Genomic DNA, 27490 nt, shown 5'->3' on the forward strand with positions numbered 1-27490 from the left:
TCATTTTATCCTCTTTTATGCTACCAATTACATATTTAAAAAAAAAATGTTTTTAGTAGTTGCCCTTGAGTTTTTGGTATACATTTAGAACTAACCCACATCCTCTGTCAAGTAACACTTGACTTCTGCAGTGGTTCTACAGGTACCTCATACCACACTATTCTCAATTCCCCCATCTCTTATTTCACTCCACAAGGATTTCATTAGCAATGTCATCGTTGTGTTTTTTTTTTACATAAATTAGTTTTTACATTTTTTATATATAATATAAAAATTGTCTTCTTCAATTTAGATTGAAGAAATATAGATCAATGGAACAAAATAGAAAGCCCAGAGATAAATCCACGTACCTACAGACACCTTATCTTTGACAAAGGAGGCAAGAATATACAATGGAAAAAAGACAACTTCTTTAACAAGTGGTGCTGGGAAAACTGGTCAACCACTTGTAAAAGAATGAAACTAGAACACTTTCTAACACCATACACAAAAATAAACTCAAAATGGATTAAAGATCTAAATGTAAGACCAGAAACTGTAAAACTCCTAGAGGAGAACATAGGCAAAACACTCTCCAACATAAATCACAGCAAGATCTTCTATGACCCACCTCCCAGAATATTGGAAATAAAAACAAAAATAAACAAATGGGACCTAATTAAACTTAAAAGCTTTTGCACAACAAAGGAAACTATAAGCAAGGTGAAAAGACAGCCTTCAGAATGGGAGAAAATAATAGCAAATGAAGAAACAGACAGAGGATTAATCTCAAAAATATACAAGCAATTCCTGCAGCTCAATTCCAGAAAAATAAATGACCCAATCAAAAAATGGGCCAAAGATCTAAACAGACATTTCTCCAAAGAAGACATACAGATGGCTAAAAAACACATGAAAAGATGCTCAACATCACTCATTATCAGAGAAATGCAAATCAAAACCTCAATGAGGGACCGTTACATGCCAGTCAGAATGGCTGCTATCCAAAAGTCTACAAGCAATAAATGCTGGAGAGGGTGTGGAGAAAAGGGAACCCTCTTACACTGTTGGTGAGAATGCAAACTAGTACAGCTGCTATGGAGAACAGTGTGGAGATTCCTTAAAAAACTGGAAATAGAACTGCCATGTGACCCAGCAATCCCACTTCTGGGCATACACACCGAGGAAAACAGATCTGAAAGAGACACGTGCACCCCAGTGTTCATTGCAGCACTGTTTATAATAGCCAGGACATGGAAGCAACCTAGATGCCCATCAGCAGACGAATGGATAAGGAAGCTGTGGTACATATACACCATGGAATATTACTCAGCCATTAAAAAGAATTCATTTGAATCAGTTCTAATGAGATGGATGAAACTGGAGCCCATTATACAGAGTGAAGTAAGCCAGAAAGATAAAGACTAATGCAGTATGCTAACGCACATATATGAAATTTAAAAAGATGGTAAGGATAACCCTATATGCAAAACAGAAAAAGAGACACAGATGTACAGAACAGACTTTTAGACTGTGTGGGAGAAGGCGAGGGTGGGATGTTCTGAGAGAACAGCATTGAAACAAGTATACTATCAAGGGTGAAACAGATCACCAGCCTAGGTTGGATGCATGACACAAGTGCTCAGGGCTGGTGAACTGGGAAGACCCAGAGGGATGGGATGGAGAGGGAGGCGGGAGGGGGGATCAGGATGGGGAACACATGTAAATCCATGGCTGATTCATGTCAATGTATGGCAAAAACCACTACAATATTGTAATTAGTCTCCAACTAATAAAAATAAATGGAAAAAATAAAAAAATAAATTATAGAACAATTATAAAAAATTGTCTTCTTCTAATTTGCTTTCATCATTTGTATTCTTTTTATGAATTTTGAACATTTCTTTCAAAGCAGGTTGACTGAACCCATAATTCCGTGCGCTCGCCCCTCCCGTCCTCTTTCCGCCATCTTTCTGTACCGCCAGAATGGTTCGCATGAATGTCCTGGCTGATGCTCTCAAGAGTATCAACAACGCTGAAAAGAGAGGCAAACACCAGGTCTGTATTTGGCCATGCTCCAAAGTCATCGTCAGGTTTCTAACAGTGATGATGAAGCATGGTTACATTGGCGAATTTGAAATCATTGATGATCACAGGGCTGGGAAAATTGTTGTGAACGTCACAGGCAGGCTAAATAAGTGTGGAGTGATCAGCCCCAGATTTGATGTGCAACTCAAAGATCTAGAAAAATGGCAGAATAACCTGCTCCCATCCCGTCAGTTTGGTTTCATTGTACTGACAGCCTCAGCTGGCATCATGGACCATGAAGAAGCAAGACGAAAACATACAGGAGGGAAAATCCTTGGATTCTTTTTCTAGGGATGTAATACGTACAAATAAAATGCTTTGGCGGGGGGGAAGCAGGTTGACTGACATCAACTTCAATGTAATGACAAACACCCTCAATTTTTGTCTCAGAAAGTTCTTATTTATTTTTTAAGGATGATACTGCTTGTTATAGAATCCTATACAGTTAAAAAACTTTATTTATTTTTGGCTCCCCTGGGTCTTTGTTGCTGCATGTGAGCTTTCTCTGGTTGAGTCCCGTAGGGATTTCTGTGTAGCTGTGGTGCATGGGCTTCTCATTGAAGTGGCTTCTCTTGTTGCAAAGCATGAGCTCTAAGGGTGCAAGGGCTTAGTTGTCCTGAGGCATGTGGGATCTTCTTGGACCAGGGATCAAAGCTGTGTCCCCTGCATCAGCAGGCAGATTCTTAACCATGGACCACCAGGGATGTTTCCCGCCCCACCTACTCTAGATTCTTAAAATATATTCTTTTGCCTTTGATTTTTCTTTGCTTTGAATAAGATATACTTTGGTCTCCATTTCAGGTGTTTTCATATTTAAAGTTCACTGAGCTTCATGGGTCTACCGTTGTTGTCTGTCATAATTTTTGGAAAAATCTCAGTGATTTTTAGTTATACCTTCTGTTTCTGTCTTTCTTTTCCTTCACTTACTATCATTATGTGTATTTTAAATCTTGTGTTAAAGAAGGTTATTCTGAGGTTTATGGATATTTTTCTTTCATTTTTGCATGTGTAATGCAAAACAACTTTTTTTTCCCCCCAGCGCAGGCCTTAAAAACAATATTTGTGCCATATTTGAGAACCCTCTTTATTTTCTCTTTCCCAGTTTTGGAGACACCAGTTACCCTTTGAAGTCACCTGTCTCATTGTTCTAGGAAGACTTTACTTCAAATTTTTTCATGAGATTCTCATGAAGACTTTACTTCAAATTTTCTCATGAGCTTGGGAATCACAGCTTCTAATGCCATAAACTCCAGACTGGAATTTGGCCAGGCAGCAGCTAGGGTGTCTACTCAGGAAACACTAGGTCCTGCAATTGCAGAATGGAGACTTTATGTTGTTTTGGAGGAATCCACTGATGAAAACTTTAAATGGGCAAATTCACCATCAGTGCATATGAACTTCAGTGAATATGCTTGCTATCTGTAGCTCTTATTATCCTTTCCTCAAGGGGACAGGGCTTGACCAGAAAGAGCTATTCTGGCTATTATCTCAGTGTGGGCTCTTTAGTTTGGCTGGTAGAAGCTCAGAGACACACGAGTAGAGGGCTTTTGTGGTCTCAGTTGTTATTCCTTTTTCCTCAGGTCTGAGCTCTAAGTTTAAATAACTTCCAAGCTGCATGAAATTATAGAGAGAGAGGAAAAGGAAGCACACAGGCTGTGATCTTTATTAGACAACTTAAAAGCAGGGCTTCCCCACAAGAAGGTTTACATTTAGTCAGGAACATTAGATTACTTCTGAAGGCCTGGAGGACTTTAGGACTGTGTGGCCAGGTGGGCTTTGGTAAAAATTTGATTTCTACAGGCCTCCTGGATGCCCATGTTTGGTGATAGGAATAGGAAGAAAAGCTTCCAGTTCTCCTCAGAAGACTCATTCATTAAAAATTCATGCAGACTTTACCCTCTATCTTAGAATGTGCTGCTGCTGCTGCTAGGTCGCTTCAGTTGTGTCCGATGCTGTGCAACCCCATAGACGGCAGCCCACCAGGCTCCCCTGTCCACGGGATTCTCCAGGCAAGAATACTGGAGTGGGTTGCCAGTTCCTTCTCCAATGAATGAAAGTGAAAAGTGAAAGTGAAGACACTCAGTTGTGTCTGACTCCTAGCGACCCCATGGACTGCAGCCTACAAGGCTCCTCCATCCATGGGATTTTCCAGGCAAGAGTACTGGAGTGGGTTGCCATTGCCTTCTCCGGAATGTGCTGCAGACGGTGGATAATAATGAAGAAGGTGAAAGACTTTTCACACCAAAGTCAGTGTTCTTAAAATGATATTTGTTTCAATCATATAGCATTTTTGTCTATACATTTCATCTACACACATTTCATAAGTAAAAAGGAAAACACTCAGAACACCAAATAGATGTGAAGATAATCTCATTCACTGCTGTTGTTCTTGTTGTTCACTCACTAAGTCATATCTGACTGTGTGTGACCTCATGGACTCTAGCATGCCAGGCTCCATGGGGTCCTCCAGGCAAGAATACTGGAGTCAGTTGCCATTTCCTTCTCTAGGTTCTCTTCCTGGACCAGGTACCAAACCTGAATGTCCCACATTGGCAGGCAGACTCAGTGCTAGGGTAATGGAATTTGGTACCTTTAAGAAGGAAGACAGGAGCTTTCATTGAAAACAAAATATACTCTTATTACATATTTTAAGACCCAGCAATACCACTGCTTGCTATCTGTCCAAAAGAGGTCAACTCTTGTATTCACACAAAACTTACACAGAAATACCTGTATGGGCTTAATTCACACCTGGCATGAGTTAATAGATAAGCAGCATATCCTGAAAGAGTCAAATAATCACTGGTACATCCATATGATAAAAAAAACTGTTCCCTAATTAAAGAAATGAAATCTCCAGCTATGAAAACACATGACGGAAAGCATAGAAGTGTATTGCTATCTGAAAGAGGCCAATCTGACAAAGCTATAAACTCTATGATTCCAAATATATAAGGGCCTTCAAGTTCTTCCCCTCACAGGCTGCAAGGGGGCAATTCATGAAAATTATGTTTATGTGGAATGAGAATTATGAATTATGTGTTTATGCGGAAGTGAGAGAAGAAAATTATAAGCCACTTCTAATAGTTCACCCAGAAAACCCCTGACATCTATTCCTTTCAGAAAAAAAATATGTCAATCATTATTTTCAAGGGAAGTTTATTACACAATGAATCATACTTGAATACTTTTTGTCTGCAAGTCTAAATCCTGGAATATCATTTGACATCAAATAAAACAAAAGGTTTTATCCAAAAGAACTCACCATACTCACTCAGGAAATGAAAAAGGTAAAACAAAAATTCTAAATAAATGGAATGTAACAATGCAATTTCTTCCCTCTGAAATTCACCTCTCTTACTGAGGCTAATTAATTGGTGAGAGGAGGGGTTGAGGCAAGGAATACTATTTTAATTCAGAAAGCCAGGTGACCCAGGAGATGGCAGACTATTGCCTCAAAATAACCATCTTGTCAGAGTCTGGATGCCAGGTTCTTTTATGGATCAGAGATGGGGTGAGGTGAGGAAACAAAAGTCCATTTAATCTTGCATATATCTCCTAGAATGGCAAGCCTCAGGCAGGGGGATGTGTTTAATTTCTTCCTTCCTGCCATCTACAGGTGGAAAGGGCTCGGAACAAAGGTACTTTAGCTTAACAGGTAGGCAGAGGGACAAGATTATGAGGCAGGCCATTATGTGTGATTATAATAACAAAAGTGGCTAAAGAAATAGATCTAGCTTGGGAGAGTCAAAGTTGACTCTTCCCTGTTACACTACCACTTTGGAACTACTTTATAGTGTCTTTCATTCTTTATTAATTCAACATGTTTTATACTATTGAAAAAAGAAACTTAAATAAATAAGTAAATCTTTTCAAGGGGACTAACCAGGAATGGGCAGGGTTGATTGTGAAGAAGTTTAAAAAACAAACAATATCTAGGAAAGAACTTACTATGGTGTATCTGTTCCAATAAAAAGTTGGAAGGAGAAAGGGTTTCATACACCTACTTCCACGTGGTTATTGCAGGCTTCCCCTCAGGTGAAATATGCACAGACTCCCCCAACCACCCACCATTTGCCCTCACAAAAATGCCATGCACCACTGTACAAATAGGATAAAAAATTAAAATATTGAACTTGTATTAAGGTAAAAGTTGTTAGGCAGTCAGTGTAAGGCTTGAGGCCTCGGTTATTTTTTTCAATTTTAGTTTTTAAGTCCAACTTTAATTTCACATAAGCATCTTGCTCCATATATATATATAATCTATATAGCTATACTTGTTGTTACAGTTTTCAGGCAGTCCGAAGGGCCATAAAACATCCAGACCCATGATAAGACAATCAGTAATTGCCATACAGATTATCAAGGAAAAATATACCAGCTGGATCATTAAGTTTTAAATATACATCTGGTTCTTAAACAATAGCCGGGATGTCATGAGAAAGAGTCGCAGGCTGCCAACTGAAAGCCAAAAAAAAAAAAAAAAACCCAAGGACTGGGGAATCAAAAAGTCATAAAAATGACAAACTGGACATTGTAGCTTTTTAAACTGATTGGTCAAAAATTACATACATCAGGTGCCCCAAGCCAACCCAAAATGAACAGATCAATTGTTCAATGGTAAATGTTGCTATTCTTGCCTTTGGGGGCTCATGCACCCCTCTCAGTTTCTATGTTGAGGGCTTTGTAGCTCTACCCTCTAAAATAAGCTTTGCCTGTGTGAGTGTTTGTCAGTTTACGAAGTTCAGTTTTCAGCTCTGCGAACTAGGTCTGTTTCCCCTTTTAGTATGAAATGTACCACGGAGAAGAATAGTTTATATCAATACATTTGAATAGCAGAGGCAAAATTGAATTTGGAAATGAGGGGCGTGATCTGGAAATTTAATAATTCATTGCCAGCCCTACAAAGAGACCCTCTGTTGAGCTAAAGTCTTTGAGTTGAGATTCTGCATCTGAAGCATTTAAAAAACTCAGAGGAAAATGGGTGCCTCCTGGACAAAAAGGAGGTGCTGGGACCAGTCAGACAACGGCTAATCCCACGTCCAGACCCTGGAGAAAAGTCCCCGTAGTCATCCTAAGACCGCGCACAATGTCACCACACAATCGGAGGGAGAAGAAGGGCTGCAGGAGGTGAGTCGGGGGCCAACCTTTCCGCTGAGACCCCGAGGGTACTGAGGACCCAGAAGAATCCAGACTCTGGGTATCCCCAGATATGTTACTGACCGCGAGGTGCTGAGTCAATAAACGACCAGTTTCAGCCAGTGCCAACCAGTCCCTCTGCAAAGTCCTTAGCCCAGGGGGACCACACTAACCATTCCAAGATTTCCTAGGTCTGAATCCATCCCAGCAATTCCAACGAGCAGTGCAGATTAAAGGGCAACAGAAGGTACATGACAGAGACCAGGTGAGTGAATGGCTCAGGACACAGTAGTCTCTGCACAGAGAAAGACAGAAGTCCCCACCCAGGAAGCATCACCCCACCCACCTGACTCAATGGCCTCTTGATTGGACAGATTGTAATGCCCCGCCCCTCATGCCTGAGTGAGGACATATGGAAGGTATTGTTAAGACCGCGGGACTCTTTGAGACACCATGGACTTCAGCAGCTCTGACTTCTCTACCCTCAGTTATCTCTCAGAGTTTGCTTAATGTCCAATGAGTTGGTGAAGCTATCTAACCATCTCATCCTCGTCAGCCCCTTCTCCATTTGCCTCAGTCCTTCCCAGAATCAGGGTCTTTTCCAAGGTGGGATGTGACCTATTCAAGCATGGTTTTGGTTTCAGATAGAACCTTTTCCTGCCCTGGGATTGCCTCTGCTGTCCTCGGCATCTTCTCCTGCATTGGAATTCCTGTTTCACTTCAAGATGGTGCAAGTAGAGATATGAGGATGGCCAGGGCCAGACCTGCCAGTAAGATGGTCTGATGTCCTCCAGGGGTCAAGGGTTTGGTGCAAGGCTCTGTGGCTGCACATAGAGCCACACTTCTTGTTAAGAAATGCAGACACTTAAATGAGAATTAACCAAGGGCTTGCTCCACTTTCATCTTTGATCCTTGACATAGCTACAGCTTCCAACCATATCTGCCCCATCACCAGTCTTTTGGAACCTAAGTGAAAGAATCCCAGAGCACTTTGCTCTGGTAGGAGGTCTGAATCAATGGGCCTAGCTGGGTGTGAGGGCTTTCCAGGTGGCTCAGTGGTAACGAATCCGCCTGTGAAGAAGACCCAGGTTCAATATCTGGGAAGATCCCCTGGAGAAGGAAATGGCAACCCACTCCACTGTCCTTGTCTGGGAAATCCCACAGAAGAGCAGGTGGAGCCAGGCGGGCTACACAGTCCATGGGGTCACAAAGAGTTGGACAGGACTTTGTGACTAAAACAAGTTGCCTGCGAAGACAAATATCAGCCAAACTACAGGCTGTGAGGTGTGTTCATTAACTTCTTAGGTGTACATTTTACACTGGAAGGAAATGTAATTAATTTACTAATTTATAATTATTAGTGGAGTATAACTGATCTACAATGCTGTGCTAGCCTCAAGTGTACAGCAAGTTTATCAACCACACATATACACTCTTTACTTAAATTCTGTTCCCATATAGGCCATTACAGAGTACAGAGCAGAGTTCTCAGGTACACAAGAGGTCCCCATCAGTTATGTATTCTAACTACAGTAGTGTGTACATTTCACCCCAATCTCCTAATTTCTCTCTCCTCCCTTACCATCTGGTAACGATATGTTTGCTCTCCGTAGAAAAGACTATCTCTTTCCTGCAAACAAGTTCATTTGTCCCCCTTTCTAGACCCCACATATACTTGATGACATATGACATCCATCCTTCTGTCTGACCCATTCCATTCAGCAGGACAATCTCATAGTCCATCCATGGGACTTCAAATGGCAGGAAATTATTTTGTTCTTTTTTATGGCCAACATTCCATTGTATATATGTAGCATATCTCCTTTATCCACTCTTCTTTTGATGGACACTTGGGTTGTTTCAATGTCTTTTTGTTGTTCAGCTATGTCTCTTTCCATGTCCTGGATTTTGTAAATACTGCTGCGATTAATATTGGGATGCATGTATGTTTTTGAATTATGGTTTTCTCCAGGTATATGCCTAGGAGTGGGATTGCTGGCTCTTATGATAGCTCTAGTTTTTTAAGGACCTTCCATACTGTACCCCATAGTGGCTGTAACAACTTACATTCTAACCAACAGTGTAGGAGAGTTCCCTTTTTTCCACACCCTCTCTAGCATTTATTTTTTGTAGATCTTTATACATATACATACACATAATTTTTATTTTTGGTTGTGTTGGGTTTTTGTTACTGCACTGACTTTCTCCAGTTGCTGCAAGTGGGGGCTACTCTCTAGTTGAGGTGGGAGGGCTTCTCATTGCAGTGGCATCTCTTGTTTCAGAGCAAGCACTCTATGGTGTGTGGGCTCATCTGTTCTGTGTCCAGTTCTAGAACACATGCTCAATACTTGTGGTGCATGGGCTTAGTTACTCCACAGCATGTGGAATCTTCCCAGATCAGGGATTGAACCCGTGTCTCCTGCATTAGCAGGCAGATTTTTTAGCACTGAGTCACCAGGGAAGCCGTTTGTAGAACTTTTGATGATGGCCATTCTAAGCAGTGTGAAGTGACACCTCCTTGTAGATTTGATTTCTTTAACAATGAGTAATGTTGAGCAACCTTTCATGCACTTTTGGCTATCTGTATGTCTTCTTTGCAGAAATGTCTATTTAGATCATCCTTTTTTTTTGGTTTTGTTTTTTTATATTCAGCTGCATGAGCTCTTTTCTAAATTTTGGAGATTAATTCCCATATTGGTTGCTTCAACTGCCAATATTTTGTCCTATTCTGAGGATGGTCTTATGTTTTCCTTTGCTGTGCAAAAACTTTTTTTTAAACTGTACAGTCTTATTAAGTGGCATTTTACAGAAGGGTTGGAACTTAAGTCTGCAAGTCAAGAAAAATTGGGAAAACAAGAATGGGGGGGAGGGGGTGGAAATGTGCTCCAGGTGCAACAAACCAACTTTTTTCTTCAAGAAAGAAAATGTGATCATAGCACACTTTTTGGCTCAATTATTTTAAAAAGGAAACACAAAACACATAAAATGAAAGTTACTGTACACAAAAGGAGACAAAGTCTAAACTTTTACCTTCTGTCATATGAATGTGTGCTAAGCTGCTTCAGTCATGTACAAGTCTTTGTCACCCTATGGACTGTAGCCCAAAAGACTCCTCTATCCATAGGATTCTCCAGACAAGAGTACTGTGCACAAAATCTTGTAAGATTAATTAGATCCCATTTGTTTATTTGTGTTTTATTTTCATTACTCTAGGTGGTGGCTTGAAGAATAGATTGCTGTAATTTATGTAAAAGAGGGTCCTGCCTGTGTTTTCTTCAGAGTTGTATAGTGCCCAGCCTTACTTGAAAGTCTCTAATCCATTTTGAGTTTATTTTTGTGTATGGTGTTAAGGAGTGTTCTAATTTCATGTTTCATATGAAACATGTTGCTGCTGAATGGTGGCAATGGCAGGAATTCAGAGTGATCTGATGGTCTGGCACTGGGAGCCTGACATGTGGGAAATTTTTAGATCAGTGCTCCCTGTGTGCCTAGAAAACTTTGCAATGTTAACAGCTATAATATATATAAGGCAATTGTACTCCTATTTCTACTGATAAATGAAAAAACTATAAATTATAGGTAAAATAGGAATGCACCTGGAAACTCCTGCCACCCCGTGGCCACAGTGTTATTGAGGTATAACTAAATGACTAATAAAATTGCACTTAAAGATTACAACGGATGGTCTGATACACTTGTACTGTATCGTACTATTGAAATGTCCTAAGACAGTGGATCTTCAGCATTCTGACCACACCACACAAAACTGAAGGCAACTAAGTGAAAAAATTGATGTATTGTGTACAGGCAAGTCTTAGGTTCCCAAGAGACTGCATTGCAAAACTATTTTCCATTGTAAAAAAACACTTTATCTGCTGGTTTATTTGAAAAGCTTTATTTAGATTTATTACACATATTGTTAGAAGGCACCCATTAAGTGTACATTTTATACATTTCAGGATATTTGTATATACATGAGTCATCATGACAATTTAAAAATATACATATATTTATGGACTTCCCTATATATAAACATATATACATATATACACATATATATGTGTATATATATATGGACTTCCCTGTTGGGCCACGGTTAAGAATCTACTTTTCAATGCAGGGGACAGGAGTTTGATTCTTGGTCAGAGACTTATGATCCCACAAGCTCATGATGGACCTATGCCTTCACACCACAACTAGACATTAAGTCTATGGGGTGCAATGAAAGGTCCTGCATGCTGCAAGGAAATATACCACAACTAAGACCAGACAAAGCCAAATAAAATAAATATTACAATAAAAGAATTTAAACAATTTTAAAATAATCTATTTTATAATTTAAAATAATTTATTTATATGACTGAGTCAGGTCTTACTTGTAGTACAGAGGATTTTCGATCTTTCTTAAGGGATGCTGGATGTTTTAGTTGTGGAATGAGAACTCTTAGTGAGAGAGTCAATTCCTAGGCAGGTTGATAAGAAGTCTGGGGATCCCCAAGGAGAGAGGGGTCTGGAATTCTCAAGGAGGAGGAAAGGACAAATTTTTTTCCCCTCTACATTCCTTAGGATTATATAATAAGAATGTATCCTGCTTGAGGACAGTTTCTGGCAAAAACCTGGCTAATCCTGTTATCTTAAAATGTAAATTATGGGAATGGGTCTAGTAAGCTCTTTACAACCTCCAGACATTTTTTTGATTCATTGTAATAAGTAATTAAAAAGTATATAACTCCATTGCTAACACTAGCGAGGGGGCACTCTTTCTGTCCCCTTCTGACATCTATGTCATAAACTTTCTCTATCTCTTTTATACTTTTACTCTATTACACAAAGCTCTGAGTGATCGAGCCTCGTCTCTGGTCCCGGATTGAATTCTTCTCCTCCAGAGGCCAAGAATCCCAGTGTCTTTCGTGGTTCAGCAACAACCTTTCATTAGTTGTGGCATGCCAGATGAAGTTCCTGGAACAAGGATGGAACCTGGATCCCCTGCACTGGAAGTATGGAATCTTTGACACTGGACCATCAGAGAAGTCCCAACATGAGATAATTTGATGAAAAGTAATCAATGCTTCATGTTTCAGAAATCTTAAAAGAGTTGTTTTAAAGTTTATAATTATGTTGTGTTTACTAAGCATCTTTCTTCAAGCGTATCCTTAAATGGTGGATTTCCACAAATTTTAGAAATGAATACTAATATGTTAATTCCGTAAATTATCTTTCAACACAAGTATGTAACGTTTAAAGGTAGAGATTTTTCCTTTAATCAGATAATTGAGTTTTTTCTCTTCCCATTTGAAGCCCGTGGAATCCATGGGTGAATTTCAGTGTTACTTCTACAATGCAACTAGAGTTAAATGTTTATAACGGTCTGTTCATTCACAGGTAATGGGCCATTGAAAAAAATGAGTTTGATATTTTATTTAAATGTTGATTTCTGTTTATGTGGCTGCAGCACTTGAGATCTTTGTTGCAGCATGTAAACTCTCAGTGTCAGCATGTGGGAGCCAATTCCCTGACCAAGGATGGAATAAGGGCCCTCTGCACTGGGAGCAGAGTCTTAGCCACAGGACCACCAGGGAAGTCCAGGCAGTTTGGTAGATGATTTGTCTTTCCTTCTGACTGGTGTCTGCTGAATAGACTATGAGACTTGTGATAATACAAAAAATAAATCTAGAGCTGGACATATCCTGCCGGTGAGTAATATTTGACATAGATTTTCTAGAATCTAGTCCCTTTCTGGTTCCACTTTACATTCACCTGTATGTGGTTTAAGAACAAATTCAAACACATACATTCCTCAGATATTGGCACACCAACACCATACTGAGACCTCTCCATCATCTGTAACACAGTCTGAATCCTAATTAAAAAAAAATTTTTTTTTATTGGAGGAAAACTGCATCACAATCTTGTGTGGGTTTCTGCCATACATCAACATGACTTAGTAATAGGTTTACATACGTCCCCTTGCTCTTGAACCTCCTCCCACATCCCACCCCAAGGCACACTTGGGCAATGATTTAATACTAAATCATAATTTATTATTATTTTTTGCATTGCCATGCAGCATGCAGATCTCCCCCAACCAGGAATAGAACTGTGCCCCCTGATTTGGAAGTGTGCACTGAACCACCAGGGATATCCCAGTCTAAATCCATTTCAATCTTTTATCTTTCCCAGCATTGAGCCTTTCCAATCCCCACTGATTTGGTACTTAAGGTAAAGAATTTTAAAACACTTTGCCCTGGTTAGAAGTTTGAACCCTGTAGCCCAGATGGATGCAAGGGTTCTTCTCAAACACACTGTGAGATAATTCATTAAACACTCTTATGTACATTTCATACTGGAAGGAAATTTTTGGTCAGGTTTTGCTTCAAACCCTAGTGAACTTTGACATACAAATAACTACAGTGTCCCTAAGGAAACTGATTCCTGATTTTTTTCTGGTAGAAGTAACACACTAAATCTTTCCATAAATTGGGATTCACCTGGAAACTGTTCTCCCTCCCTTTCTGATACCAGAAAGACAGACAGCTGATATCAGTTATATGTAGAATCTAAAATATGTCACAAATGAATTTGTCTAAAAAACAGAAACAAACTCACAGACATCGAGAATAGACTTCTTTTTGCCACAGGGGAGAGATGATGGGAGGAGGGATGAACTGGAAGTTTCAAACTGACCTAATTAAACTATTATACATTGAACAGATCAACATCAAGGTCCTACAGTATAGTATAGTGTCAATATCTTGTGAAAAACTCTAATAGAATAAAATATAAAAAACAATGTCATATACAATGGAATCACTTTGCTATACAGCGTAAGTTAATACAACATGGTAAATCATCTATAGTTCAATAAAATTAATTTTTTGAAAACTGTAAAGTCTTTCAGAAAAGGTTCACTGGCAGAATGGTCCTATCTTTCTCTCAAGCCATCTTTTATTGTCTCACAATTTACATAAATTTATAGGCCTTGATTATGTCATAAGAGAGATTTAAAAAATATTACCTAGAATACAGAAGAACTGAATTTATGTATTTTATAACCCCATCTCAGTGATTTAAAAAAATGAAATCATAAAAATAACCAATAGTTCCCTTGCCTTACTAATGTGATTGAATGAAACTTCTTACTAATTAAGTGTAACTGCATGAGAAAATTTTTGCCTTGAAGAAAATGATTCCAGTCATCAATGATAAAGTAAACATCTGAAAGCATTCAATAAAGAAAAGCACCTTGTTCCCTTGCGTAGCAATCCAATCCTCTAACACAAGTGCAACTCCTAGAAGACCTTTGAGTGCCCTTTTACTGTTACATACCACAGTCTTATGGGCTTGTAACATTCGTTTCTTCTTTTTATTGAAGTATAGTTGATTTGCAATATTATGTCAATTTCTGCTACAGCAAAGTGATCTTTTATATATATATATATATATATATATACACACACACACAAATATATCTCATTTCATATATTTCTACTTTATTACAGGATGTTGAGTACAGTTTTCTATGCTATACATTAGGATCTTATTTATCTGTATTTGTTCTTAATAGAATTTATTTCATCACAGTAATTGCCTCCAGTAGAGTTGTGATCTTAAGGGTCATTGGCACAAAGGTATTGAAACATCCCATGATTTAACTTCTACAGTTAAAAATTAGAAATTATAAAAAAAAATTAGAAATTACTTTTGATACTAATGCATATATATGGAATTTAGAAAGATGGTAATGATAACCCTATATGCAAGACAGAAAAAGAGACACAGATGTATAGAACAGACTTTTGGACTCTATGGGAGAAGGTGAGGGTGAGATGATCGGAGAGAACAGCACTGAAACATGTATATTATCAAGTGTGAAACAGATCACCAGTCCAGGTTGGATGCATGAGACAAGTGCTTGGGGCTGGTGCACTGGGATGACCCAGAGGGATGGGATGGGGAGGGAGGTGGGAGGGGGGTTCAGGATGGGGAACACATGTAAATCCATGGCTGATTCATGTCAATGTATGGCAAAACCCACTACAATATTGTAAAGTAATTAGCCTCCAACTAATAAAATAACATGAAAAAAAAAAAGCAAAGGAAAAAAAATTACTTTTGACACAAAACTGTAACTAAATCTTAAGAAAATGGCCTGAGGATGAAGTAGCTGACCTTTTATGCACAGGATAAAACTAACTGTTATTGTATAATGATTGACTGAAAAAAATTGCAAGGTTTTAGACTACTCATAAGTAAAAATGGGAACTTTATTCTTTCCAGAAACGAAAATCTAGTTTCTTAGGTAAGAAAAGCTTCCAAAAGACTCGGTAAAATATCTGAAACTACAAAAACTGTTTCACACACACACACACACAAAAAACCTTTTAATCATATAAAATAAAATACAATAAAAAACATATTGGGGGATTATACTGAGGTACAAGTAACAAAAAGTACCCAAAGGCTTCCTGACAGAAGGTGTTTATTCTTATGGGGAAACAAAAAGTCTTTTCCACATTTTTCATATTTTATAGGATTCCTGTCCAGTGTGAATGTTTTCATACACCAGCACATAAGAGGAAGGGAAGGTTTTCCTGAGTATTTTTCACTCACTGGATGTCTCTAAAGTATGGGTTCTTAAATGTTTATTTATATATGATTGATATCTGTAACTTTTACCACATTGATGACATTGATATGGTTTCTCTCCAATGTGACTTCTCTGATGTATTTTAAGAGAACTGGCATTAATGAATGCTCTCTCACATTCCTTACATTTATAAGGACCATCTCCAGTATGTGTTATTTTGTGTTTCTGGAGGCTTTCCTTACATCTGTAGGCTTCCCCATATTCCATACACTCATAGTGTTTTTCTCCACTATGGATTTTTTCATGCCTTTGAAGAGAGCTGGACCAACAGAATTCTTTAGAACATGTTTTACATACATATGTTTTCTCTCCTCTGTGATGTCTTTTGTGTGTCTCTAAGGACTTCAAATAATGGAAGGTTTTACCACACTGCTTACATTCATAGGGCTTCTCTGCCCTGTGAATTCTTTCATGTTTTTCAAAACTTTCAGGACTTTTAAAGGCTTTTCCACATTGTTTACATTGATATGGTTTTTCTACATTGTGACTCCATTCATGCTTTCGAAGTTCAGAGCAAAAAATAAATCCTTTCTCACATTTCTGACATTTGAAAGGTACATCACCAGTGTGTGTTACCATGTGTCTTTGAAAAGTTACTTTCCACATGAAGGCTTTCCCACATTCTTTACATTCATAAGGTTTCTCTCCAGTGTGAGTTCTTTTGTGTTCTTGGAAGGAGTTTTGATATTGAAAAACTTTTCCACATTGTAAACATTTATAGGGTTTCTCTCCAGTGTGACTCCTTTCATGTATTTTAAGAGAACTGAAATGAATGAATGCTTTCTCACATTCCTTACATTTATAAGGGCTATCTCTAGTGTGTCTTATCATGTGTTTCTGGAGGCTATTCTTAAATCTGTAGGCTTTCCCACACTGCATGCACTCATATTGTTTTTCTCCACTGTGGATCGCTTCATATTTTTGAAGAGTGCTGGCACAAGTCGATACTTTAGAACATATTTTAGATACATATTGTGTCTCTCCTGTGTGAACTATTTTGTGTGCTTTTAAGGAACTCAAAGTATTGAAGTTTTTCCCACACTGGTTACATTCATAGGGTTTCTCTCCCATGTGAATTCTTTCATGTACTGGAACACTTTCAGGACTTTTAAAGACTTTTCCACAGTGCTTACATTGATAGGGTTTCTCTCTATTGTGTTTCCTTTCATGACTTCTAAGCCAACTGGGAGTAAGGAATGCTGTCTCACACTTCTGACATTTATAAGGTAAATCTCCAGTGTGTGTTAACATGTGTTTCCAGTAAGTTATTCTCCACAAGAAGGCTTTCCCACATTTCTTACATTCATAGGGTTTCTCCCCTGTGTGAGTTCTTTTGTGTTGTTGCAAAGAGTTTTGATATAAAAAAACTTTTCCACATTGTAAACATTCATAGGGTTTCTCTCCAGTGTGACTCCTTTCATGTGTTATGAGAGCAGTGGGAGAAAAGAATACCTTCCCACATTCTTTGCATTTACATACCTTCTGAGGGTATTTTCGATGATCTCTTGGTTTGTCTTCAATGTGACATTTCATGTATCTAGTGAGGGATGAACCACTCATGAAGGTATTTTCATATGCACTGCATTCCCATGGTTTTAAATCAGGAGTTTTTCCCCTCATTTTGAGAGTTGTAATAGGATTGAAGTTTTCTCCAAAGGAACTAATGTCTTTACTTTCACAGAGCTTCTCTATCATTGGACTTCTGTAAATCATAAGAACAACATTCTAAATACATTTATTATTTTACATTTTTGTATTTATTATGATTTATAGGAATAGTGAGGTTTTCTCTCTTGTGGGAATTGTAACAAGTTGAATATACAGAATGCTTTCCAATAGAATTTCAACCTTTCTGTTAAAAAGTAATATTGAGGGCTTCCCTAGTGGCTTACTGGTAAAGAATCCACCTGGCAATGCTGGAGACATGGGGTCAATTCCAGGTCTTGGAAGATCCCATATGCCGTGGAGAAACTAGGCTCTTGTACCACAACTATTGAGCCTAAACTCTACAGCCTGAGACCAAAAGTACTGAAGCCCAAACTCTACAACAAGAAATACGTAAATAAGTAAAATTATTTTTTAAAAAAACTAATATTCAAATATAGAGTTTATAAATATGAACTGTAAACAAATCACATTGGAAACATGGAACATTTCTTCCATATTTAAGAAAATATTTTGGAGAGACATTTTCAAGAATAAATAAATTTGAAGATGGGGATATTTCTTTTCTTTGATTCCTATAAAATTTTCATTATACACCAAGATTTGGACATGAGACCTGCTGTGTATCATGAATATGGCTCACCTTGATCTTTTCCCATGGTTTTTCTCCTGTTCATCAATGTCATGATCTGGCTGTTTTGTCACTGAAATGCAGAACCAGAAAAAATATGATCTGAAGTACTAGAAATTAAAGAAAAATTCATTGGATTTTAGGTCCATGATGAATTCTGACCCTGCTGAGTTTCTATTTCTTTCTTTTTTTTTCCTGCCATGTTGTGCAGCTTGTGGGATATTACTTCCTGAACCGGGGATTGAACCCAGGCCAGAGAGGTGAAAGAATCAAGTCCTAACTTTTGGACTGCAGGAGAACTGCCCTTTATTCCCTCATAGTTTCTTTACCAATGTATTGTCTTTCCACACTCCACATCTTTGAACAGTATAACAGGTAAGAAACAACTCTCTAATAGATCAACAAAGGGAATTTTGTCATTCTTACCTACTGATGCCAGATTTCTAATGTTTTCCAACATCACATCTCTGTAGAGTGTCTTCTGTGAGGAATCCAGTAAAAGCCACTCCTCCCAGGTGAAATTCACAGCCACATCCTCAAAGGTCAATGAGTCCTAAAACACCCAGAATATGTGCACAGTGAGATGCATGAGACTGACACACCAGACATTTATACTCTATTTGTAAATGTTATGCAGCTTACTATGATTCTGTTCTTTAACAAGAGTTATGCTATGACTTGATCATGAGAAATTTACACTCCACACTTCCTCAAAAATAGAATAGCATCATGAAGAAATGAAATTATTTACACATCATTTATGTGGTCACAGTATTACTTATATCACAATCATGGTCAAGCCAGAGAATGGAGGGAAATGACAGAAATCCTTTACAAATGAAACAAATACAATTTCAGGAACACTGATTTCCTGTGGAAAAATTCTTTCATCTTCTTCCTTATGGTATACATTTTACACTACCCCATGGGGCAGATGATCAACATTGCATAGGGTTTCAATGAATAAAAACCCAGCAAAAAAACTGGAAAGCCTTTTCTAGTTGTACAACCTAACATCAGAGGCCAGGTGACCAGTATAATTCAAATTTGACCAAAGCCCAGCTGTCTACACTGTCCCAATGTCTTCTAGGTCTTTTGAAAAAAATCACCTGCAGCTGCCTGAATATAATTCTGCTGAAGAAACACTGCCTTTAAGTTGGTTGATAATAATCACAGAATCTGCTTTTCTCTTCTCTCTACATAAAACTTGATGCAGATGGCAAGTGATTTCAACCTTAGACCTCAGAGATGAAGAATCACAAACGATATGTTAGACAACAAAATTTACTCTACCCAAGTGCCTCTGGGCACTTTGAGCCAAACTTTAAACATACAGTGCAATTACACACCAGAAAGACTCTTTGTCATCACACACTAACAGTATATCCTGGGTCTTACTGCCTTTACGCACAGGTTAAGAGCTACAGCTACATCAACGTCCATAATACTTTGAGGATGAATTTTCCTGTGTTCATAAAATATGTGAGGGTATCATCATTGGCTTCCCCCCAAAGAACATAAAGCTTCTATCCTGCAATTTCAAGAACAAGTGTTTCACCAGCAGCCACTATAAGCCCAGAGAGGTGTAAATCTAGTCTGTGATTTGTGAATTTAAATGTTGTGATTCTCCATCTCACAAAAAGAGAATGAAAAACTTGAAATAAAGAAGTTATCCCACAACCATCAGGGCGTGACTCAAAGGTCAAGCTGGAGTCCTAATACTGGGAAGAGAAAAGACATTTTAAAAACATTCCTCAAATATTTTGCTCTAAAGCCCTGTAAACCCAAAACACCTGTTTCACTAGAGTCTAACGCAAAGACTAAAAATATAAAAAAAACACAGAACAAAACATTCATGAACCTGACATGACATTTTTTTAATGGAATATTTCAGGTACAGCTAGTGAAAATAACTAAATGGAAAGAGAGACAGAAATCACAAGCACTGAGGTTTTCCTAACATTAATGACAGACAACACCTGTCCAAGTAGCTCAGTAAACAAAAAATTCAAAACTCCTAAAATGGAGATCAATGCATGTTATAGTCAAAAGAAGAAAAAAACAAAGGCAAAGAGAATAAATTATAAAAAGCCAGAGGTAAACTTTTATGTACAGGAAAAGACTAGAATCAGATTGGGCTTCTTTTCAGTACAAACATAAACTAAAACAAGAATCACGTTGACTGAAATATTTAATGATTTCATGTTAAAAAAAAAAAAACTTCCTAGAATTTTGTTAGCAAGCACAATTAGGAAAAATTAAGAATACAAAGCCATTTTCAGAAAAAAATTGAGGGAATTAGTCATTAAGATAACAAGTTTGAAAGATACCTTTGAAAATTCATTAGAAATGGGGTGGTCAGCAGTTGACAAGCCACCTGTCAATGCAGTGGACACAAGTTTGATCCCTGCTTTAGGAACATTCCACATGCAAAGTGGCAACTAAGCCAATGGGCCACATATACTGACTCTGATCTCTAGAGCTCTAGGGCCAGAACGACTGAGCCAGCATACTGCAACTACTGAAGCACTTGCCCATAGAATCGATGCTCCACAAGAAAAGGCATCCCAGTGAGACACCTGCTCACCGAAACTAGAGACTGGCTCTCTCTTACCGCAACTAGAGAAAGCCTGCGTGCAGCAAGGAAGAGCCAGGACAGGCATAAATAAATAAATCTTTAAGAAAAAATTCATCAGAAAGAATATAAATTACACAGGTGGACTGACTAACAGCAGCATTCTTGTTGTTGTTCAGTTGCTCAGTCTTTTCTGAGTCTTGGGGCCCTGTGGACTGCAGCATGCCTGGTGCCTCTGTCCTTCACTATCTCCTAGAGTTTGAGCTGATTCAATGATAAACATGTAGTCATTATGACTACAAGGGAAGAAAGAAAGAACTAATATAAGGAAGACACACAGGGGAAATGAAAATTTAAAGGACTTCATAAAATCAGGCATCCATTTATCATCACAAGCAAGAAATAGAGGCAACTTTTACTTCCTAAGAAAGAACATGTTCCTGAATTCTGTAGGTAAATTCAAATAGTCATTCTGTGGCACATAACTATGTCTGTGAAACATCTGAAAGATACTCCAACAACAGATAACTCTTGGTTAGGGAGACATATTCAGAGTCTTCCCTGGTAGTCTAGTGCTTAAGAATCTGCCTTGCAATGCAAGGGATGCAGGTAAGAACCCTGCTCCAGGAATTAAAGTCCTGCATGTCCCGGGGCAACCAAGCCTGCCTGCTTTAGAGCCCCTGCTCCATAACAAGAGACGCTGATGTGCCTGAACTACAGAAAAGTCAGCAAGCTGCAGCAAAGATCCAAAGCAGTCAGTGTAAAGATGATGAAAATTATAATAATAATCTGGAAAATAAAAACTTGAAACTTCAAAAACAACAGGGCAAGACTTATCCAAATATTGGAAGAAAATCAGTATCTTCCTAGAGAGCCACATTGAAGTTGGCCAAAGGAAAGGAAAGGCAATTCAAATGAAAATAAACTTTTTTTAACAAATAGTGCAAGAATTAATAGATATTCACAAACACACAAATAAAATGAATGTTGACACAGGACTTACATATTTTACCAGAAAAACCCTCAAAACCATTACAGATCTAAATGTAAAGTACAAAAGTAATAAACTCTTGCAAAATTTCACAGAAAGAAATTAAGTCACCTTGGCTTTGATGATTAATTTTCAAACAACAAACACAAGGCCTATAAAAGAAAATAAGTATAATTTCACTTCATTAATAGAAAACGCCTCCTCTGAGAAAGAGACTGTTAAGAGGATGATAAGCCAAGTCACAGGAGAGGAGAAAATATTTGCAAATCACTAATGTGATAAATGGGGCTTCATGGTAGCTCAGCTGGTAAAGAGTCTGCCTGCAATGCAGGAGACCCTGGTTCAACTCCTGGGTAGGGAAGATTCCCTGGAGAAGGGATAGGCTGCCCACTCCAGTATTCTTGCCTGGAGAATCCCCATGGACAGAGGAGCCTGGTGGGCTGCAGTCCATGGGGTCACAAAGAGTCAGACACGACTGGGCAACTAAGCACAGCACCACACATGTGATAAATGACTAGTATTCAAAGCAGCCCCACAACTATGAAAACTCAATAGTAAGAAGACAAAATAATCCAGTTAACAATGGGCAAACGATCTCAACAGTTGACCAAAAAGCATATACAGACGGGAAGTAGGAAATATGAAAACAAGCTGAACATCAAATGTCAATTGGAAACTGCAAATAAAACAATAAGCTGTCACTACACACTCATAACTATCAAGAAAAATACTCAGAATACCAATTAGATGTGAAGATCATCCTCATTCGCTGCTGTTGTTGTTCAGTCACTAGGTGGCGACTGTGAGTCCCACTCTCTGTATCCCCATGGACTATAATTAAATATTGCAGGCTCCATAGGGGAGCTCCAGGCAAGAACACTAGAGTGTTTTGCCATTTCCTCTTTCTTTTTTTTTTTTTTTTTTTGCCATTTCCTTCTTAATGGAATCTTCCCAGAGCAGGGATCCAACTGGAGGCTCCTGAATTGACAAGGGAATTTACTGCTGAGCAAAATGGAATTTGATATCCCTATCAAGGAAGACAGCAGCATTCTTTGAAAACAAAATATACTGTTACCTTACTAAGTATCTTAAGACCCAGCTATACCACTCCTTGTTATTTGTTGAAATGAGGAGAACTCTTGTATTCACACAAAAGTCATATACAAATAGTTGTATGGGGCCCAGGGAGCAGAAGTTAACAGGTAAGCAACAAATACTGCAAGAGTCAAATATCAGTGGTACATCCATACAATCAAATACTGTTCACTAATGAAAAGGAATGAAGTGTTAATATCAAACTATGAAAACACATGAAGGAAACTTGTATTAAAACTGTACTGCTATCTGAAAGGAGCCAATCTGAAAAAGCTAGAAACAGCATGATTCTAAGTATATGAAGGCCTTCAAGTACTTCCCCTCCACAGGGCCTAAGCCGGGCCCTTAGCCTGAAGACAACGAACCCAGGCTCTGCTCCCCACTACAGGTGCTCTACACCACCACTAAAATGTTAAATACACAAATCCTGTTTGACCAATTCAGCAAAAACACTCAAATCCAGTGTTTATGTGGAAAAGAGCGAAGACGTGTATAAGCCACGTCTACTACTTCACCCAGGAAACCACAAATAACTCTTCCTTTCATAAAAATATATGTCAATCATTATTTTCAACACAAGTAATCCTACTCGTATACTTTTTGTCTGCAACTGTAAATCCTGGAATGCCATTGGAAATCGACCAAAAGTAGAGCGCCCCCCCCCCCCCCCCCCCCCCCCCCCCCCCCCGCCCCCAGGATTTCACCATATTCAGTCAGGGAATGAAACAAAGTGAAACAAGTGGAATGTAAGAATGGCCTATTTCCCAACTGACATTCCCATCTTAAGTCTTCGGAAATATTGTATATTGTTCGTTAAGCTCCATTAATTAAATATATCTTACAGTATAGAAAAAAGAAATGAGTAGATCTTCTGAAGGGGACTCAAAGGGTAGTTCATCAATAAGTTTCCAAAACAAAAATGAAAACCTTCATGAAAGGATTTCCTATGGAATATCTGTTCCCAGTTTAAAAAATCGGGCGAAGAATGGCTATCAGACAACCAACTTCCAGGCGGTTACTCTCGGCTTTCCACTAAGGTAAAATACCTACGGATGTCTCCCCCGCACCCCAGAAAATTGTCCAAGACTCTGAGCAAATAGGATAGAAAATTAAAATATTCCGTTTGTTTGAAATGCACCGCAGAGAGGAATAGTTGATCATTTCAATCGGAATCTTGGGAATGAGGGGAACGACCTGGAAGTTTAATGATTACTGCCAGTCATAAAAAGGGCTTCCCTGATGGCTCACTGGCAAAAATACAGCCGGCCAACGCAGAAGACGCAGGTTCCATCATTGGCGCTAAAAAATCCCCTGGAGAAGTAAATGGCAACCCCCTTCAGTATTCTTGCCTGGGAAATTCCACGGACAGAGGAGCCAGGCGAACTACAGTAGTCCATGGGGTCCCAAAGCATCGGACACGATCGAGTAACTAAGGCCTGGGAGCCCTCAGACATCTAATCCTACGACCTGACCCTGGAGAATGAGTCGCGATTGTCCCCTGAAGACCATGCACGTGGTCAAGCACCATCTTGGGAAGAAGGGCTGCGCTCGCCGAAGTTCCGGCGCGCGGTGACCGGGCCAGACGCCCGGGTCGCGGCTGCTGGGCCATCCAACCCCGCTGCGAGCTGGAGGGGACTGAGGTCCGAGTGGCGCCACACACCCCGCCTATCTGCAGACTCCGGCGGTGACCCCGAGGTGCCGGATCAAACCGTGGCCGGCTTCGGCCGGTAGCGACCAGTCCCACCTCGGTGTCGGTAACCCCGTCAGCGGACTCACCATTTCAAGTTGCTCGGAAGTTGCTCTGAGGCCCTTCTAAGAGCTCCAAAGACGTGCGCAGATAGCAGGGCTTCTGAATGCTATCGCGACTAGACGGGTGAGACCGGAAAGACACCGGCACTTCTCCGCAGTGGGAGAAAGGAAGCCCAGGCATTGGCGCAGAATTGCCCCGCCCACCTGCCGCAGCGGCCTCCTGGTTGGGCAGATTCCGATGTCCCGCCCCTTCCTCCTGAGTGACAACCTGTGGCAGGTGGGATTGGACGGCCACCCCCACCCCCACCCCCGCCCCGGCCTGTTACTTGTGCTTGGAAAAAGAATAGTCTTGGGGTCTATGATTCCCGATTCCGTTTCAAGATGAAGCAAGTACAGATACGATGGTGGCCCTGGCCAGTCCTTCCGGGAACAAAAGGGTCTCAGATCCTCCCGGGGTCAAGAGCTTGGCGTAAGATTGTGCGGCCAGGCATGGAACTGTGCTCCTTAAGAAAGGGAGACACTGAAATGTGAACTCACCGTCTCTAATAAAGGGGTCGCCTCCATTTTCATCTTTGGTTCTACAGAGGACTGAGCTTCCCACCTATCCCTGCCCCAGCCCCACTCATTAGGTCCTGAAGCTCAAGAATCCCTTGGCTCTGGTAGGAGGTCTGAATCACAGCCTTACCTGGGTGCCAGCACGAACCTCAGTCAAACCACACAGCCTGTGAGGTGTCTTCATTAACTTCTCGGGTGTACGTTTTATACCGGAAGAAATTTTGACTAATTTATTAATTTGTTAATTTTATTCCACTGTAGCTGATCTACGATGGTGTGCGAGCCTCAGTAGAATAGCAGGTGAGTCAGTCACATATTTAGTATGTTGTAGTTTGGTCACTAAGTCATATATGAAACTTTTGTGACCCTATGGCCTGTAGCCCACCAGCTCCTCTGTCCATGGGATTTCCCAAGCATAACATAACTGTGGTGATTATTGTATCTACAAATATATTAAAAGCTTAGTAATGACTAAATAATGGGTGCCTTCTACTGGTGAGGGGGTGGGGGTGGACCAGAATACTCTCCAGGTATATTCCAATTGACAGGATCATTTCTTGTTTTTATTGGATTATGGGAAATAGGAATACAGTAACCTTACATATATTTAAACTGTTGACATTACAGTATTTTGTTTGTACACAGGTGGTTTCAAAAATTAATCACTCAATCTAAGAAATAATTGGGAAAATTTATTTGAGACAGATTTGAGGATTATAATCTGGGAAGAGCATCTCAGATAGCTCAGGGTAGGAGGAGTTGTGGGGGACAGCAGAAGCAATCCAGGCCTGGAAAAACTGTTCAAGAACCAGAAGTGCCTGGCAGGGATACATCCCGGGGCAGCCGCAGAAATGGCTCCACTGAGCAGCCATCCTCCTGCAGCTTGTCCCTCAGGCACGAAGGGGTGGGCTACTGAAATCTACACAGCCAGGAGGCCAGGAAGGCACGTGGAAAGGTCCACTGGCCAGTTTCTAGTTGCCATCCTGTGTGGGTGGGTTTTGCTAACACTTGTGGATTCCCAGTAGTTCTTGAGTATCCTCTGTGACTTGTGTTTGTCTTCAGAGTCTTTAGGAGGGACTCAGACCTTCTAAAGAGTCTGTTCAGAAGGCCTTGCTACTTTTGATTTCTAACCTGTTGATCTCATTCATTAAAGAGTTTGAGATGCTAGCCCAATTTTTCATCCTAAGAAATAGCCAAACTTGGTCATGTTTTTTCATAATACTGGTTTGTTGTTGCTAGTATTTGTTGAGATTTTTTGAATCTATATTCAGAAAAGAAAAAGGTGTGTGTTTCTTTGGTTATGTTTTTTCCTGTTTTTTTCTTTTTTTGGCAGTTCTCATGTGTGTATAAGAGAAACACGGGTGTCAAAAACTGAGTGTGGAGTATTGTCTGCATTCTATTATTTACAATAGATTGTGAAAATCAGTAAATATATGTGGCACCAAGGGGAGCAATCACAGAGTCCATTACTAACAATGCCAAAATAGTGTCTATAAACAAATACACTTGTTCTAGCCAAGGAATCAAGAAAGCCCAGCTCCCTCATTAAAAAAAAAAAAGGTTTTGGCTGCACCTTGAAGCATGGCAGTAGGTTTGCTTTGTGGCTCAGCTGGTAAAGAAATTGCCTGCAATGCAGGAGGCCTGGGTTCGATGCCTGCGTTGGGAAGATCCCATGGAGAAGGGAAAGGCTACACACTCCAGTATTCTGGCCTGGAGAATTACATGGACTGTATAGTCCCTGGGGTCACAAAGAGTCGGACATGACTGATCGACTTTCACTTTCACACAGCATGGGGGATATTAGTTCCCAGACCAGGGATCCAACCTATGCCCCTTGCAGTGGAAGTCAGTGGAGTCTTAAGCACTGAACCAACAGTCAGTCAGTGTTACCCTCCTCCCTTCCCTGTACAAAGAGGCTGTATGAATGGTTGACAATTTCAATTGGAGAGGCGAAACTGACTTTGGCAAAGAGAAGAGTGCTCTAGAAATTTAGGAATTTATTGCCAGCCCTACAGAAAGCCCATCTAGGGTGGAAAAGGTCTTTGATTTGACATCCAAGTCCCAAACATTTGGAAACGGAGATTCCACCTGTCCTACCACCGCCCAGAATCCTTCTCACTGACATCCATCTTGACTGACCAATGTGTACGCCACCAGGAAGGACCCTGAGTCAGAGTGACTGGCCAAAGACAACCCGGAAAGTAATCCCATCACCATAAAATCCGGGCCATGTGGCAGAGCAGTTCTCCTGAGTTCCCTTACCCTAATGCTCTCTGGCTGGGCACAATTCATTTCCCAGTGTTAGACAAGAGCTCCCTTTCAGGACGCCCAGGGCAACAGCCCCGCTAACCTTGCGAATCTAAGGGCCCGAGGTTC

The 27490-nt window shown here is 39.8% G+C and overlaps 2 protein-coding genes across 2 annotated transcripts; one reads left to right on the forward strand and one right to left on the reverse strand.

Annotated features, from left to right (window-relative positions):
- The first annotated feature begins 1965 nt into the window (after positions 1 to 1965).
- Positions 1966 to 2384, forward strand: LOC122700886 (40S ribosomal protein S15a-like). The gene has a single exon (XM_043913915.1). The coding sequence runs from the start codon at positions 1966 to 1968 to the stop codon at positions 2356 to 2358; it is 393 nt and encodes a 130-aa protein (XP_043769850.1). The 3' UTR covers positions 2359 to 2384.
- A 4702-nt stretch (positions 2385 to 7086) lies between these two features.
- On the reverse strand, positions 7087 to 17386 carry LOC122700175 (zinc finger protein 433-like). The gene is made up of 4 exons (XM_043912864.1): positions 17130 to 17386; positions 16823 to 17036; positions 16451 to 16735; positions 7087 to 7299 (listed from the first exon to the last, which is right to left on the reverse strand). Exons 1-4 carry the CDS (start codon positions 17384 to 17386, stop codon positions 7087 to 7089), a joined length of 969 nt encoding a protein of 322 aa, XP_043768799.1.
- Positions 17387 to 27490: the final 10104 nt, after the last annotated feature.

This window comes from Cervus elaphus, chromosome 9 (genome assembly GCF_910594005.1).
Source record: "Cervus elaphus chromosome 9, mCerEla1.1, whole genome shotgun sequence".
Classification (NCBI taxonomy): Eukaryota; Metazoa; Chordata; class Mammalia; order Artiodactyla; family Cervidae; genus Cervus; species Cervus elaphus.